This window comes from Strix aluco, chromosome 3 (assembly GCF_031877795.1).
Source record: "Strix aluco isolate bStrAlu1 chromosome 3, bStrAlu1.hap1, whole genome shotgun sequence".
NCBI lineage: Eukaryota > Metazoa > Chordata > Aves > Strigiformes > Strigidae > Strix > Strix aluco.
Window position 1 is genome coordinate 5030749 of NC_133933.1, and position 16069 is coordinate 5046817.

Here is a 16069-nt window from a genome sequence, read left to right on the forward strand (position 1 = left end):
ATTTTAATATCAGTTACACCAAAACAAATCCAGAGTGACCCCATTAAGTTAATTCCTCTATAATATTTATGCCTCAATAATTGTGGTTAGGCTCATGAATCTATTTCCTTGCCTGTGGGACCAGATCTTTGACAGGTATAAATTGGTGTTGCTCCATGAAGCCGGCATAACCACACCAATTTAAACCAGTTCACAATCCAGCCCATGACATTAGCAACTACCAAATGGTTTTAGGACCAGCAGCCAGCTGTCTAGACTTCTGGGCTACAAATACAACATGGGCTTTTTACACTGATGAGGTTTCCTTTAATGGAAGATAAATTAGTTGTGGTTCCCTTTTCTATTCAGAAATAGCATAGGCATCACACACAAATCCTGAAGCAGGATAAATTAAGTCAAGTTCCTGGAGAGAGCTATCATTTATATCAAAGTCTTTGAGTCATGTCAAATACACTCTTCAATTAGCACTCATCTATTCAGGCAGAATAGGAAACAGGGAAAGAAAGTTCAAAAGGCCCTACTACATACCTGGCTTCAGAGAATGTGCATCTGAGCAAGGAAACGTGCTTAGACTGAAAGTCACCAGTGGTACCGGATCTAGAACTGATGCCTGCAGTCTACACCTGGCATTTTCTACTGGTCAGCCAAGGTTAGAGAAAAGCAGGCAACAAAATCAGTGGAAGAAAGGTCAGTACCTCTTGTCCCTCCCAGTGTCAAAATACCCATGTGGAAATAACTTTCTTTTAACTGAGAGCCCTGAAAACCAGCCAGACTCTGCAAACACAGCTCTCACAAGCAGGAGGTGGGAATCTGCAACAGAAATGCAGCAATTCCCATCCTGCAGCATGAACCAGCTTAAAAGCCAGCTCATACTCCCACAGCTGCTTCCCAGAGCAAGAGTTGCCCCACTATACAGGAGCAGGCAGGACTCCGAGTTAGCGAGCAGCAGGAGCACTTAGAGGAGCATCACCTTCTACCACATACTCATATTTCTGATGAGATTGACAATCTGTGGCTACAGACATGAACCAAAGCTTCTGCTAAAGCCTCCCAACCAAAACGGAAAATTACAACGTGCATTAAAACAATCCAACCTTGTATTTCTCGTTCTTGGCTCAGCAGTTTATCTCAGGCTTCCTTATTAGCTCCGCAATCCTTTGCTCACATTATATGTGCCCCTTTTAGAGGACAGCACCAGGTAACTCTGATCCTCTAACTGTATCCTTGGATTTGGGATCAATAACTGCTGTGGTATCAGGAGCCACATCCAGCTGAGGATAATGAGAACCGGCTGCTGAAAAGCAGATGCATCTTGTAATACTGACATGGCACCTCTCCTTCTCAAAGCCCAGCCTCATGCAAGAATTAAACAAAGAACACATTTGAATTATTTCAGCTTGAACAATTTAGGCCAGGATTTTTAAGGCCCTCAAGGGATGAGATGCCCGTTTCCCATTAAAATTAATTAAATAAAATTAATTTTAATGGGAATTGGGTATCCAAATCCCCCAGAAAGCTTTGAAAATCTAAACTTCATTTGTTATTAGAAACCCAAGTAAGAAATTAGGCCTATTCATGTTCCCAAAGTCATCAAGAGGAGTTTTGTAGTGATGTCAACATGCACATGACTTTTTTTCTGAAATACCTTCTTTGTTTTTTTCTTCCTTCTGGATTGGACTCAGTTAACATCAGGGATGACATTAGATTCCTCCTATAACCAGTACTCTCTTAGATCCTTTCCTCTCAAGTCTAATTCTCTGTTCCTATTTTTTTGTATTCAATATTGGGAATAGGGATGTATTTGTGTTTTACTGTGATTGCTTTACTTTACCTCTTTAGGTACAGTTACAATTTTTAATGGATTGAAATGCCACTCCAAGTAACTTTCTCATCCTGTGTCATATTTATTTGGGTATATCCTTCATGAAACAAATGGTGAGGCTTATAAAATGCTGTCACTACCGCAGACTCCACATAAGACCCCTGATCCCACTGGATCCATATCTGTTTACATCCGTTTACAATTTTACATTGTGGCATTCTGTTCCTCTAGGCTGTTTTTCCCAGCTTCAACAGTGAAGAAATTAACACATTAAATTATTCTGACTACCAAATCACTAAGAAAACCCTACATCGTCATCAGCCTTAGGTTGAAATAAGCCAAATTCTGTTTGATGCCAGCGGAGAGACGGTGTCTATATACGGCTGGTTACTGGGCTTGGTGCTTCGTAACTTGTCCTGGAGCAAAGCAGAAGTGACCCCACTGAAAACACGAGTCTTCACCCAATGCTTGTTTTTATAAGGTCCCTCGGGGACAGAGGCAATGAATGTCACAGCCAGCGGTCCTCTTTCAGTGAGCATCAGGCTCCTGGAGTAGTTGCAATTGCTCTGTGTTCACTGGGGTTAATCCTGATTTGCAGTATCCATACCAGTAAGAAAACCAGCCCTAAGGCCATACTCAGATTAGAGATTAATATCCAGTGCCAATCGAAGTAGCAGGTCTCAGTTTCCTCAGCCTCTGGAAAAAGGAGTACTTGGACACAGATCTTAACAGCTCACTCCATCTCTGGTACCATTACCACCAGCTCACTCACTAATCAAAGCAATTATGCTGTCCTAAATCACCTAATTCCAAGGCATTTGTAAGTGTAAGTAACTGAAGTATTTTCCATGGAAGGACAACTTTTCTCTTGTATTAACATACATAAATGCAAAATAATAACACTATCTTTCTTTCTCTTGGATGTCATTGGTGTCTTAGTAAGTGGATGTATTGTATTATGTTTCTGGACCTTGAAGTTTATAACCCTTCCTTTCTACATCATTACATCTTGTTTAAATTAATATCTTTCAAACATCTACCTCCTTTGTTTTACTCTTCCCATATTAGTAAAAACCACCTTTGGCATCCGTGCGGCATACATCCTTTCGACAATGCATCAGTTCAGATTAATGCATTGTAATGTCATTATTAATTCAGTTCTACATGGTCATTTTTCATGTTCTGTTGAAGACAAAAGCAAACAAACAAAAATACAATTCATTCCACACTGTCATCCCTTTGTCCTGACCAGAACAACTCGATCGTGTTGAAGAAGGCATGAACCATATCAACCAAGACATGAAGGAGGCCGAGAAAAATTTAAAAGATTTAGGGAAATGCTGTGGCCTTTTCATATGTCCTTGTAACAAGTAGGTACTGGGTACCGGCTCTGCTATGTGGTGTCCAGTTTTTTGTCACAGTGAATGTCTGAAGTTTTTGTCTTTCTTTTCTTTGTCCTTTTCCATCTGCTTCATTCTGTGGGGATAAAATACTTGTGTTTAATCAGAACAACTGGAACGCATCGAAGAGGGAATGGACCAAATCAATAAGGACATGAAAGAAGCAGAAAAGAATTTGACGGACCTAGGAAAATTCTGTGGTCTTTGTGTCTGTCCATGTAACAAGTAGGTGCTGCCTGCCTCATCTCTTTGAGCACTTAAGGCTGATCCCAAAGGCCTTGTGAAGCTCATCCTTGCTAGGCACATGGACAGGATGAGCATGTGGCATGCAGAAAGAACGATTCTGGTTCAAATGCATTCATCTCATAGCATAGACAACCGACTGGGAATTACTGTAGATGCATTAAAATCAGGCATACTGCAGTGAAAGCTTCACTGTCGACACCTTTTAATGGTAAAAGTTTCAACATTTTACACAAAGTGTACTGACTGGTTCCATTTTCCAGCAAACAAAAACACTGGGGCTACCTTGTTCTTGGAGACCCTAAATTTTGAAACATATTTTCACAAGCAAGTTTAATAAACAAAACAAAACAGCTGAAAAAAAATGCAGACGAGGTCCTAATAAACAGTACTCAAAATTACGTGTGAAAATCACACCTTTTTTCATTGTTCAACAGAAATAGTCCTCGACAAGATTTTGAAAGAGACATGACGTTTCACAATTGGAACCTAATTTGAAATGGTTTTCATCCTGCCATAGGCAACAAATTTGAGAAAATCTGGACATGCCAAATTTCTCTCATTTGGGTAGCACGTACACTAAGCAGAAATGTTGAAATGCATCGGATTTGCTTGCATGCCATCACACTTGAACGAAACCGTCCTCCAAGTAATGCAAAGCTTGTTTTAAATGCCAAATGAAAATGTGATGTGCGGTTATGCGGGTGTAGGAAATCGGGGACAAAGTGGACCAACCAGAAGTCCTTGAGGAATGGCAAATCCAGCAGGCAAGGAGTAGGCATGCAACCAGGTTACAGTGAAAACAGTCATAAATGGTTGGCCAGAGACTGCGCAGGAAACAAAGCAGAGTGCAGTGGTTCTGCAGTATTATAATATAATACTGCCTTTCTGCGTGGCACAGATACTTTGTCTTCACAGCCAGGGCCTGATTCTACCATGATGATCAAGTCCCAAGGAAAAAGAGCTGTCATGGAGTTCAGTGGGTATTTTGCCAGAAATGGGAACAGTAGGACTGGGTTTCTGCCTCATCAGTCACCATTTATTTTTGAAGTTAATTCCCTTGGGACACAATGCAGATACCGCCTCGGCTTTTTAAAAAAAAAAAAAAATTTAAAAAAAAAAATCAATTTTGCTCCCGTGTACCAAGCCATGAACACTTTGCTGGGGTAAACATTTTGCCCAGAATATGTGTACTACTGCCTTGGTGTGCACAATGGGAGAGGTAAGGAGGAATGGAAAGAGCTACACACACACAGAGCCTTTGTCAGTGGGACTGCCTGCAGTTGGTATCAGCTCTGAAACAGGCTTTAGCCCTGCTGTCCTGCACCAGAGGACCCAGTGCAGAAGAGCTGCAGGTACAAGAGCACGCCACAGAAACTTTACATCTCCCACACTCTAAAAATTGTTGCGACTTAAAAAAGAACACTGTCCTGGCTTGCTCCTCCTGGAGAAACCTGGCATAATGTCTACATTAAAAGTTCACCCTTGAAGTACAAAAAATTCTGATGTATTTTGCAGGAATTGTCACTTTTTAGAGCAGCTTTAATATTCTGTACTGTAGGAAAGGCTGCTTAGAACTGACAGCCAGACCTGTGGCATGGATGGGGTTAGCACCTGACACATGGTCTTGAAACATTCACTATGATCACAGTATTGCAGTATCAGGAAATCAATAGATGCAAGAACAGAAGGATACTGCACACATTCGATGTTGGGGACGTTCACTTTTAAAGGTGTCTCTTCCCTGCTTTAAGGCAGTATTCTGACCTTTGCAGTCTGCAGCCAGATTTCCTAAAGTAGCATTGCTAATCAGCCAATGTGTTCAGAAACAGAGTATGGATGAACAATGCTTTTAGAGACTGTTCCTTGAATCACTGTGCCAGGTCTCAACTGGTACAAATAAAATGATATTCTGAGAAGTGAAGCATCGGAGGGAGAGAAATCCATACAATTCTGGGCATCAAGCATCACCCTGATGCCCTAATGCTCCTCTGGCTAGTGGTAGATTAATGGCATATATTTTAAAATTTCACACATAACTATACTTTGATATATAGAGTAAATACAACAAGGCTTGATCCTACATTCTTAGGAGACCCAAAATGCCCACAGCATGAAGCTTTGACCAGACTGCATTCAAAAGACAACTGCTACTGACCATGAGCAGTCACAGACTCCACCTATCGACTTTAATAGGAAGTCCACAAGAAAATAGAGATCAAATTCTGGGTGTATAAAATCATTCACCTCAAACACAGAGACTGTCTCACTCTCAAAGTTGCACAGGTCTAAAGAACAGGCATAAAGCTGTATGTGCAGCAAGAGAACTACTTTCACTCATTTCTAGAAATGCCAAAGCTGATGTATAGTTTCAGAGAACTAAGAACAAACAAACCAACCATCATCATCTTAAGTCTTCACAAACTTTAATAGGAAATAAGCAACAAAACAGATGAGTAGGAAAGATCCTCTTTTTATCCACGTTTTAATTCTATATTGGAGCATGCAACACATCTTCAGGCTCAATAGAAGCTGAGCTGCTTCAGGGGGCATGGAGAGAACACAACATCAGGGACGGCTTTGTTGTGTCCTTTCCAAATCCTGCAGACGCACGTTCAGTTTCTCCCCGAAAATTCAAGCCACAGGGCTGTTTCTATGACTGATTGGAGCTGACCGAAGAACAGGGGAACCATGGAGATTTGCAGTTCCCAACAGCTTTGTTGGAAATTGCTCCATTTCCAGAATAAAATCAAGAACTTACACCTACAGACCCTAAACACTCACACTCTCCTGTTGAAGTGTTCAATCTCATCTGACGATCCCAGTGACAGCAACCCTAAATACGCTGCACATGCTAATCTGCCACTGAAGGTATGCCTGGATTTTAATTTTCTATCCATGGCAGCTCAGTCAAAAATGGCTCTCTGAAAGCGAATGTAACTGTCAGAAACAACAAATATAACAAGTTGCTAGGCTAGTTTAAAGTCCTGTGGTTTAAAGCTCCTGAAGGAAGTGATGATCCATTTTTGCCTGTGTCTTGCTTATTGTGAAGGCTGTTACTGCTGATGCATTAAAAGTATGATGAACTATTGGGGCAACTGTGCTTAGTGAGAATGCTTCACTTCTTATTCATGCCTGTAGCTGGTGCATGAAGAAAAATGTAGAAAAATTTCCCTTTCTGATGCTAGATTGCTCGTATCTTTTCTTTTCTCCTGCACTCATTTCACTTCTGCCTATTTTACTTTTTGTCTCTGTGGACAAAGGTTTGTACATCAACTGTCGATGTATGATTACTATTTTCAAGTACCGATATATTATTTGAAAAATCTAACGAGCCCTATGAAGTTTATGATAAAATCATCCCCAAATCACCTTGGGAAAGGTTAGTGGCTTTAAATGCCTATTATGCCACATACATGTTAAAAAATATCAACAGAAACCCAATCTTCTGCATGGTAAAATGTTAGTCTAGCCAAATCCGTCTTTCTCTAAGAGGGTGTGTTGCTGTGATGTGATGTACACACTATACTTGGCAGTTCTGTTTTTATGTCTGTCTGCCAGTACGTTCTCTGTGTTTGATGTCAAAACGTATGTGTCACTGAAATGAAACAATGTTTTCTACTTATCTGTATTTCTTCTCTTCTTCACTTTTTTTTTTTTCCTTCTTTCTGAAAACTAAGTCAACATCTGAAAACCTGTGTGCAGTGTTGTAGACTTGACAATTGCAATTCACCCTATTGGAAACAAAACCTCTGACCATCACAGTTGTTGTGGCAGTAAAGTAAAAAAACAAAAACCAAACCCCTCCTTTTATTCAGGATTATGATATATCGGTATACAACCAATGACCCTCTATCTGAAAACTCATTTGCTTGATTCAGCTTTTAGCTTGGAGAAGTAAAGAGTTTTGCGTTTGTCCTTGTCCACTTGATGCTTTGTTACTCATCATCTTTTTTGCATAGGCTTAAATCAAGTGATGCTTACAAAAAAGCCTGGGGCAATAATCAGGATGGTGTTGTAGCCAGCCAGCCTGCACGTGTCGTAGATGAACGGGAGCAGATGGCCATCAGTGGTGGCTTTATCCGCAGGTGAGCCTTTTTATCCACTGTTTTCTCCCTATTCTCCTCGTCACTGATATATTTAGATTTCTTCCATATGGTCATGAGTTCTGTGATGCTCATTAACTCCTTCGGTAGTGCTGGGTACTGTGATGGAGCCAGTGTTTTCCACAGTGTGGTGGGTGCTCAGATTTAGGTTGATGGTGATTAAGACAGGTACTAAAGGCTTTACTGCGTCCTCTGACTTCCCCTAGTCCTGTGGGTGCTTGCCTGAGCTAGTGCAAAGGACGGTTATGGTGCTGGAAATCATGGAAGTAAGGATCTTAGCCCTGAGAACCAGAAGATGCTTGAAAACTTGGCTCTAAGCCTTCCTCCCTAAGACTGCCCGGATTTGGGCAATAATAAAATAGAAATAATATCCATTTACTTCACAGCAGCAATGTGAGGTTGCAGACTGTCACGGCCAGTCTGCACTGTCCTCTGCACTCCAGCTTCCTGGCACGAGCAATGCACTTCTCCTGGGGGCCTTATTATGGGTCTCATTAATGACAGTTGTCAAATGCCTCAGAAATGAAGTGTCAGATGAACATGAGTTTATTATTATTACATCTCAAGATATGTAGTGCTCATTATCCATCCTTGCCAGAAGATGTACCAAAGCATCCAGCACCCCTTCCTTTCTTTTCAATAAGAAAAAAGCCTCAGGCTCCCTGCCAAAGCACCGAGCCAAGTGCAGAACTAGAAGCACACTTTTAACTAGAGGTACACCACTTCCCTGCTCGTGACTGTCCAGAAAATATCACTGAATGGGGAACGATGACCTATTCCTCAGCTGCTGTAAAGCCACAACTATGGAGAAACATTGATGCTTTAGTGGCAACCCCTGTGCACTCAAATGAAAGCCAGTTGAAACACACAGCACTACTAATGGCAACCAAACTGCAAACTTTCAGCAATACATAGGGATCCAGCAATAAGTACATACTGATTACAGTGCTTATAGAGCATGTATTTAGATGACAATGCTATCAGCTGAGTGGATAAAGGCATACCAGTAGGCAAAGCTTTGATCTCTGAAGATTAAGGACACTGGATTAATAAGTAATTATCTTTCCAAAAAACTATTATCCACTTATTTTTTTGGCTGCTGTGATAAAGGGAAATCAGTGCGAGAGAAACAATGCTGTCATGCAATCTGGAGCGTGGGATGGAGTTGCCATTTAAGTTTGCTGGGTCTGCCATTCACTTTTTCTTTTTTTTTTTTTTTTTTTTTTAAATTTCTGGATGGCAGCCCCACCAAAACGAAGACTGGGGCACGGTAACAGAATAGCAGAGAAGGAAGTTATGCTGCACCATAATCATTCTGCAAATAGCCTGTAGCGCCCTTCTGGTGCTTACACAAACCCAAATTGCACAAGAGGCTCAAGGTAGTGATTTTCTGAGTGGAACCCATGGACCTTGCTTTTCCCAGTATCAGTCACCACATGCCTTTCCAGCCACTGGAGCATTGAACTGGGCCTTGGCTCAAGCACAAGTTTTTTCTTATAAAAACCAAGTAACTGAAAAAAAATGGTGCTAAGAACGAGAGACAAAGGATCTTTAGTAAAGCCAGTAAATCTGAGAGAAGCTGCTTCTGTCATTTACCAGAAACACATTTAACTAAATAGAATGTTAAGTCTGGATTTTCACAGCTGAGGCAGCTCTTCCTCAATATTTCAGTGAGCCCCAAGTGTACGAGGATTGGACAGTATCCGTTAGCTATGTGTAGTTCAAGGAGGGGAGTAGGTATAGCTTCAATTCCACCACCCTCCAGCGTTTCCCACATACTTTAACCGCACACGAGTCCAAATGGAGCACCCTTCCATTCTTTGTTTGAGAAGGACCATCACCAGCAGAGAGGTGCAGCGTGTGGCACAAACAAGCTCAGACAGCAACACTTCTAGGAGCAGCAGACATGAGCAGTATAAACAGAGCAGTGATGAATGCAGACAATCCCAACAACCAAAAAAATAATGTTTTTCAGGCTAGCTACTTACTAATCCCTTTTCCTCAAAGCTAAACACAGCAGCACGCTCCTCAGGTGACAAGCGAAGGAGGACGCAGGGGAGGTTTTGGGTGAATAAGAGTTTCAGGGGGAACTTCCTCCGTCTCTGCTTCAAAAAATTGGTTTTTTTGATCCCAGGGTAACAAACGATGCCCGGGAAAATGAAATGGATGAGAACCTCGAGCAGGTCAGCGGCATCATTGGCAACTTACGTCACATGGCCCTGGATATGGGCAACGAGATCGACACACAGAATCGCCAGATTGACAGGATCATGGAGAAGGTAAGCGATGACATTTCTACGAGGACCCCAAAAGGGGCTGCGTTTTCCCTCCTGCAAGCACAGGCTGTGCATGCCGCAGTTTTTCTTCAGCTCAGAGAAGGACAAGGGACAGAAATAGCTGCTAAAGCTCCTCTCTCTTCTCCCTCCCAATCGTTGGGCCACAGCAGAGCTTGCTGCTGTGGATCTTCAGTAACCTTTGGTGCAGGTCAGGTTGAACCCACACTGCTGGTGAGGGGACCCCTTAGCACAAATCCAGGCTCCTTTTACAACAGCTTTGGGAAAGGAGAAATGCCCTGAGCCACGCAGAACTGCAGGGCTTGTGTCTGAATGCCCTGGCGCTTCCTGGCAAGTTTTAAGCTTTCCTAGACTTTCCTTCTCTTGGAAATTTCACGAGCAATTGAGAATTGGATCACCTGTTTGGAGGACCAGTCCCCAAAAGAGGATAGGAATTTATTAGGCAAGGCTTTGCTGTATGGTAACAGTGCAGCCAGCCTTGTCGTGCTGCCTGTTTATAACCACATTAGGACAGAGATCTACCAGCTCTCTTGGTGTGTGTGTGTATACGTGTACATATACACACACACACACACCGGGGCTCAGCATTACTATAGCAAAATCACCATCTAAACAGGCAGAGCGCACCGTTCCAGTGCCAGACCTGCATTGCAGATTTCTGAAGCAGATAGCAGCACCCTCCAAAGCCGGCAGGGAACTCACTGCCATCCTCAGATCCCAAGATCTGCAAGCCATCTGCATTCGTACTGGCAGAGCTCCAGGCACAGCCAGGCTGAAGTGGCATAAGAGGCTCGATCTTCATCTGGTGTAAAATCAGTACAACACTTCACTTCAGCTGAGATTTACACAACCTGAGGATCTAACCCAGGGACTTATATGTGCTGCTTAGAGTTAATGCTGACCTTAAGTGGTAGAGCCTGTATTCTTGAACCCTTTTAGACATGCAAACCTTCTCACACAAGCGGGATGCCCATGCCTATTTTTCATGTGAATTAACTACATCAGAGCCTAGGGAAAAAAATTAAAGAAAATACTGCCCTGAGGGATTCACTCAGATAGATTTCCTTATTGGAGTTTGATTCCAGAGAGAAGTGGGTGAAGCATATGTTGTCTTAAAGATGGGAAGTTCATCTCTGACAGAGAGACAGTCACATGACACAGCAGAGCACATGGCTTTGCCTTGGTCAAAAGTTTTGTATTATAAAGCTATATCTGTCAGTGTTGGAAAATGCACAGTATTACTGTGATGCCATCTGCAGCATTTCATATTTCTGGGAAAAATAGGAGCATTGGGGGGGAAGAATTTACTGCTGCTATTCAGCACGAGAAAGCAGCACATCTATCTACGTTGCGAGAAGGGACTGGAAGATTATACAGCCTACGTCATAACTACCTTTAAATAAGAAGTCTAGGACATACGTTATTTTCTCAGAGCAAGTATGAGGACATGCACTATTACATGTTACCAGCTACCCTTCTCATGACATAATGTAGTGGCAGGAGACATGCCCTGTGGATGGAAATCAGCTGCGTCCTATCTGTGCCTGCAGGATACTATCACAAAGCACAGCAAGCTTAACAAGTGACTGTTCTTCTATCGGTTCAGGCTTGCAAACATCTGGATTTTGAAAACATTGGCCAGGCCCTGCATGCACATGAAGCAGCACATGGGACAAATCTCTAGGTGGTGCATGCTGAGAGCAGTTGGTTAACTGAAGGGACTGGCTTTCCACATCTGTGCGGTCTTCTTGCAGAGTTAGGCATTTCATACAGCAAGAGAAAAACAACATTGCATGCTAATGCGATTCATTAAATCCAGCCTCACAGGCAGGCCTCATCAGGCAGAGCCCTTGGCTAAAGAACAGTGACATATTTCTGAAAAACGGACCTGCAGTGTACACAGAGGAGTCGACATGAAAGCAGCACGAAACCAAGACAGTTTTCAGTCTTAGTGAAAATCTGCCATATTTCTCAGAATAAGGACACACAGTAATGACATACTAGAAAAAGAAACACAATTTTTTAGGAAAACCCTCTGTAAAAGACAGAAATGACAGTTAGCTGGATGATACTGAAACCACAAACGCATACACACTCCTTTTGCAATGAAATACGCCAAGAGACCATCGTCCCTAGCTGGTGGTGGGCATACAGCATTGCTAGAGTTGTTTTCTTTTCCTGACCAGCTGGAGCACTGTGCTTTTGGTCAATTATGATCATTAGAAAGATCCTGGGCTAGTGCATGTTGCAAAAGCTGGGGTGTGTCACAAAGCTAACCCAAAAGCTCCTAAAGCATTTATGTTAAACTGGATGCATGCATCCAAACCAGAGAAATCTCATAATGCAGGGATGTAATCTGATCTATCCACAGTAATAGGGATAGCAATGAATAAAAGGCTTTATCCTTCCCACAGATCAGAGAGAAAGGGACAAAAACTAAATGATGATGTGACGAGTAGGTCAAATGGCCCAGACATCATCATCATAAGACCCTGGCCCCAAAAAGGGGTCTGGGAGAAAAGCAGGAGGGGCTCAAAGCATTCTGTCTTGACCTAGGTGGGAAGATCTGTACAAAGACTTCCACTGACTTCAATGCAACATCATCCACCAGAGTTAGACCTTAGTATTTTTGTTTAGGAACATTAAGTTTCATCAATATTCAATCAATATTCATGTATGTCATGACAAACATAACTGCTTCCAAATCCATTAACTTATTTTTTAGGTAGTCTTTTGGCAAAAGCCACAAAACTGTGGTGTGGTAGACAAGGTCAAACTCATGGCTAAAATAGTGTGGCTTATAATGAGTAGTTATGTTGATTTACTCTTGTTGAAGATCTGGCACATGCTGTTGTACCAAAAATACACGTCTACGTAGCATTTGCCAAAACAATTATGGAGAAAAGCCCAAGATATTTAAGAATGATTTATTGCACATCAGTATAACCATTTTTAAAGGGTTTTTAAATGTATGTGAGAAAGTTGCTTCACCATTCTGTTTTTGCAAATTGGAGATTTAAAATAAAGCTGTACAATTTGGATACACCCCAGAGAAGTGGGAACAATCATCAAAGCTAACAAAACGCAGCCGTCAAACCACAGAAAAGAGTTTGCTGTTTGAGTTCATGCTTTTAAAGCAGTAACACAATTCTCACCTTTCCCACAGGTCTGTTTTAAAAAATTGAAATAATTTTCTATCTTGTCCCTCTGCTAGCACAAGTCGGCATAGCAACATGGGCTTGAGTGGAGCTTTGCCAATTTTTGTCGGTTAAAACAATGTCTTTAGTCTCCAAACCTAACTTCTGCAGAGCTACAGAAAGCCGTGGTCAAAGTGTCTTCCCATTCAAAGACAACTCCTAAACCTCCCAAGTGGTGCCATTTTATTTCTTCCCACTCAAAGACAACTCCTAAACCTCCCAACTGGTGCCATTTTATTAACAGCATTTTGTAATCACGGCAAGTGTTACCCCATAGAAGACAGTGAAGTTAACTGTTTGGCCTATGCTGGACTAAATTCCAGTTTGGTTGCTTCAAGTAATGGTAGAATCCCTGCCTTTTCTTAATTACTGTTTATGCTGCTGCCCAATGAGAGAGGTTACTCTCTCTTGCAACTACACTGGTGAACTTTGTTGAGAGAGAGGAATAATGGCATCACTCCTACCTATTCCTTTCCTTTCACGTGTAGGACAAAGAGATCCAGACCGATGTATTTTCAAATAAATTTATCTTTGTCAGCATTCCCTATATCAGATGATCTAGCTTCCCTGCTCCAGTGATTCTCTACGCTGACCAAAATTTTAGTTTTGCCTGCATGCCTGGTGATCTAAATTAGAACAGAGTGCAGGTCCACTGAATCTCAGAGAGCACTGAAGCTTTTCACCAGTGAAATCCAGGTGCGCATCATCAGTTCTCATCCTGTCATCCATTACCATCAATACCACTAGCACTATCAACAGCACCAGCTACAGATCTGGCACAGCATTTACAAGAGCTCAGTGAAGCTGAATACAAACATAAAAGCTCTACTCAAAGGCTACCTGAAGTTTCACAAAACCAGCAAATCTGTAATTTCCTTTTGGGTCCCTAACACCACTACAAAAAACAGCTCTCTGGTATTTTCAAGCTTTTTTTTTTTTTTTTCCCCCCCCCCAACCTAGCCAAAACTAGAGAAGTGTCCACGACACGTTGTGGATGTTCTCTTTCTGCCCTGTATTCATCTGTTTCTTTCCTTTGTGTTTCCCTAGGCTGATTCCAACAAAACCAGGATTGATGAAGCCAACCAGCGTGCAACAAAGATGCTGGGCAGTGGTTAAATGCAGTGAAGTGCATTTCCTTTTAATGCTGTCCAACAGGGCAGTACCTTCATGCTTTTATCATGGTATTTACCTACTAGGTTTGCACACATGCACATATCAGCCCCATTGTAAATGTTGTCCTGTGTAGTTTGTCAGCTTTCCAAAAATGATACTTGTAATTATTTTTTTCTAGATATCTTTCTTTCCAAAGGTTGTACATAGTGCTGATTTGATGGCTATAGCTCACTATGATGTTTTCTGGGATTTTTCCTTTCCTTGTTTCTGTTTTGGATTCCTTTCCTTTCTCCCCCTCTCCTCATTTTTTTTTTTTTTAAATGATGTTTGCTGAATGACAACACTGTTGGAATGCTAAACGTGCTGTTAACCTTTAAATATACAGTATTGTTCTTGTAAAACTGTGACATTCCACAGAGCTACTGCCATGCTCCTGTCTTTGGGTATCATGATGTTTAAGCACTTAAACCTGCTGTCTTCAGTTCTTCATTGCCATTATCTGTTGTTATGATTTCATGATTAGACAATGTGGAATTATATTACTATAACAAGCATTGCACTAAAAAGTGATGTGATTTATGCATTTATGCATGAGGAATAAATAGACTTTTAGATTCCTACTTAAACAAGAATTTTCCCATGGCAGTAGCACACCAACAATGACAACAAAAGCATGCTCAGTATTCGGACTCTTTTGGGACTATGTTATACCAGCAAGTTTGCAGTTGTGCCACTTTTTTCTTGTTGATATATATATAGTTATTAATCATGATCATTTTTTTTAATTATGAAAAAAAGAGGGATTTGGCACTCACCATTTAGCCATTGCCAGCAAAATAAAAGCTTGGCTGAAAATACGTCAAAGACAAAAAGAAATAAGTGTAATATATTGGGTTTGTCTGCTGCTTTTGAAGACTATCTTTTGGAGGAAACGACTACCATATGAAATGGTGCAAAGAAATTTAATTTTTATAAGGCTCTCTCTTACTAGTCGCTATCCCCATGTGGTTTGTTATCGGTACAGTTCTCTGTTGCTTACCTAGAGCTATGCACACCAAATCGCTGAGATGTTTAGTAGCTGACTTAATTAAAAAATAATAAAAAAACCTAAATGAATGAACTCTAGATAAACTGTGAGATAAATATAATTTACAGCATGTAATATGAAATTCCTTATGTCTCCTGTCAGTTTGTGAAGTGATTGACATTTTGTAGCTAGTTTAAAAATTATTAAAAATTATAGATCTCAGAATCCATGCTTGCTTTATCCATTTGTTGCCCTACGTGTCAGTGACAACTAGTTATTTGCCACTTACCTGGGGAAAGGAGAAGAGCAAATTCTAAGCACTCTTTAAAAACTGGTCCTGTGTTACACGTGGGAAACTATAGATGTCTGTTTGCAATACTGTATAAAAGTAACTACTCTAAAAATGGCATTTTACACTCAGCACATTCCAAGTGAATATTATTTTAAATAACCCAGCTTGGATTGCCAAACACTGAATCAAAATATATTCTCTTGTTCAATGGAAATGGAAAATGAAATAAGTGTTATGGTACAGAAGGATACAGTTCCTTAGTCAATAAAAATCTATTCCTGTAGTGGATCTAGCCATGTGCTAGTACACCTCTTTTCAGGGAACACTTTGAACTACAGAGTTTGTATATTCTGCTAAGAATAATTTTCTCAAATGACTAACGACTACTAGTGTTTACTGCCAATGAAAAGTGTTATCATATTTTCCCGGGGTTTTTTCCCTATATGGACAAACTATAATTAACTCTGCATGAGTGACAGTTCATTCGTGTCTCACATGGCCCTAAGTCAAAATACACAAAGAACATAAATGCTTGCATAATTATAATCGCATGATAATGTAGACAAGCTATATTT

The 16069-nt window shown here is 41.1% G+C and overlaps 1 protein-coding gene across 1 annotated transcript in view; it reads left to right on the top strand.

The window, feature by feature from the left end:
- The window catches only part of SNAP25 (synaptosome associated protein 25), a 65644-nt gene extending 50217 nt beyond the window's left edge, over positions 1-15427 (top strand). The window contains exons 5-8 of the mRNA XM_074817222.1: positions 3330-3447; positions 7428-7553; positions 9706-9850; positions 14110-15427. Of these exons, the coding sequence (XP_074673323.1) occupies positions 3330-3447; positions 7428-7553; positions 9706-9850; positions 14110-14178 (458 nt within the window). The 3' untranslated portion in view covers positions 14179-15427. The remainder of the gene's footprint in view (positions 1-3329; positions 3448-7427; positions 7554-9705; positions 9851-14109) is intronic.
- The last annotated feature ends 642 nt before the right edge of the window (positions 15428-16069 follow it).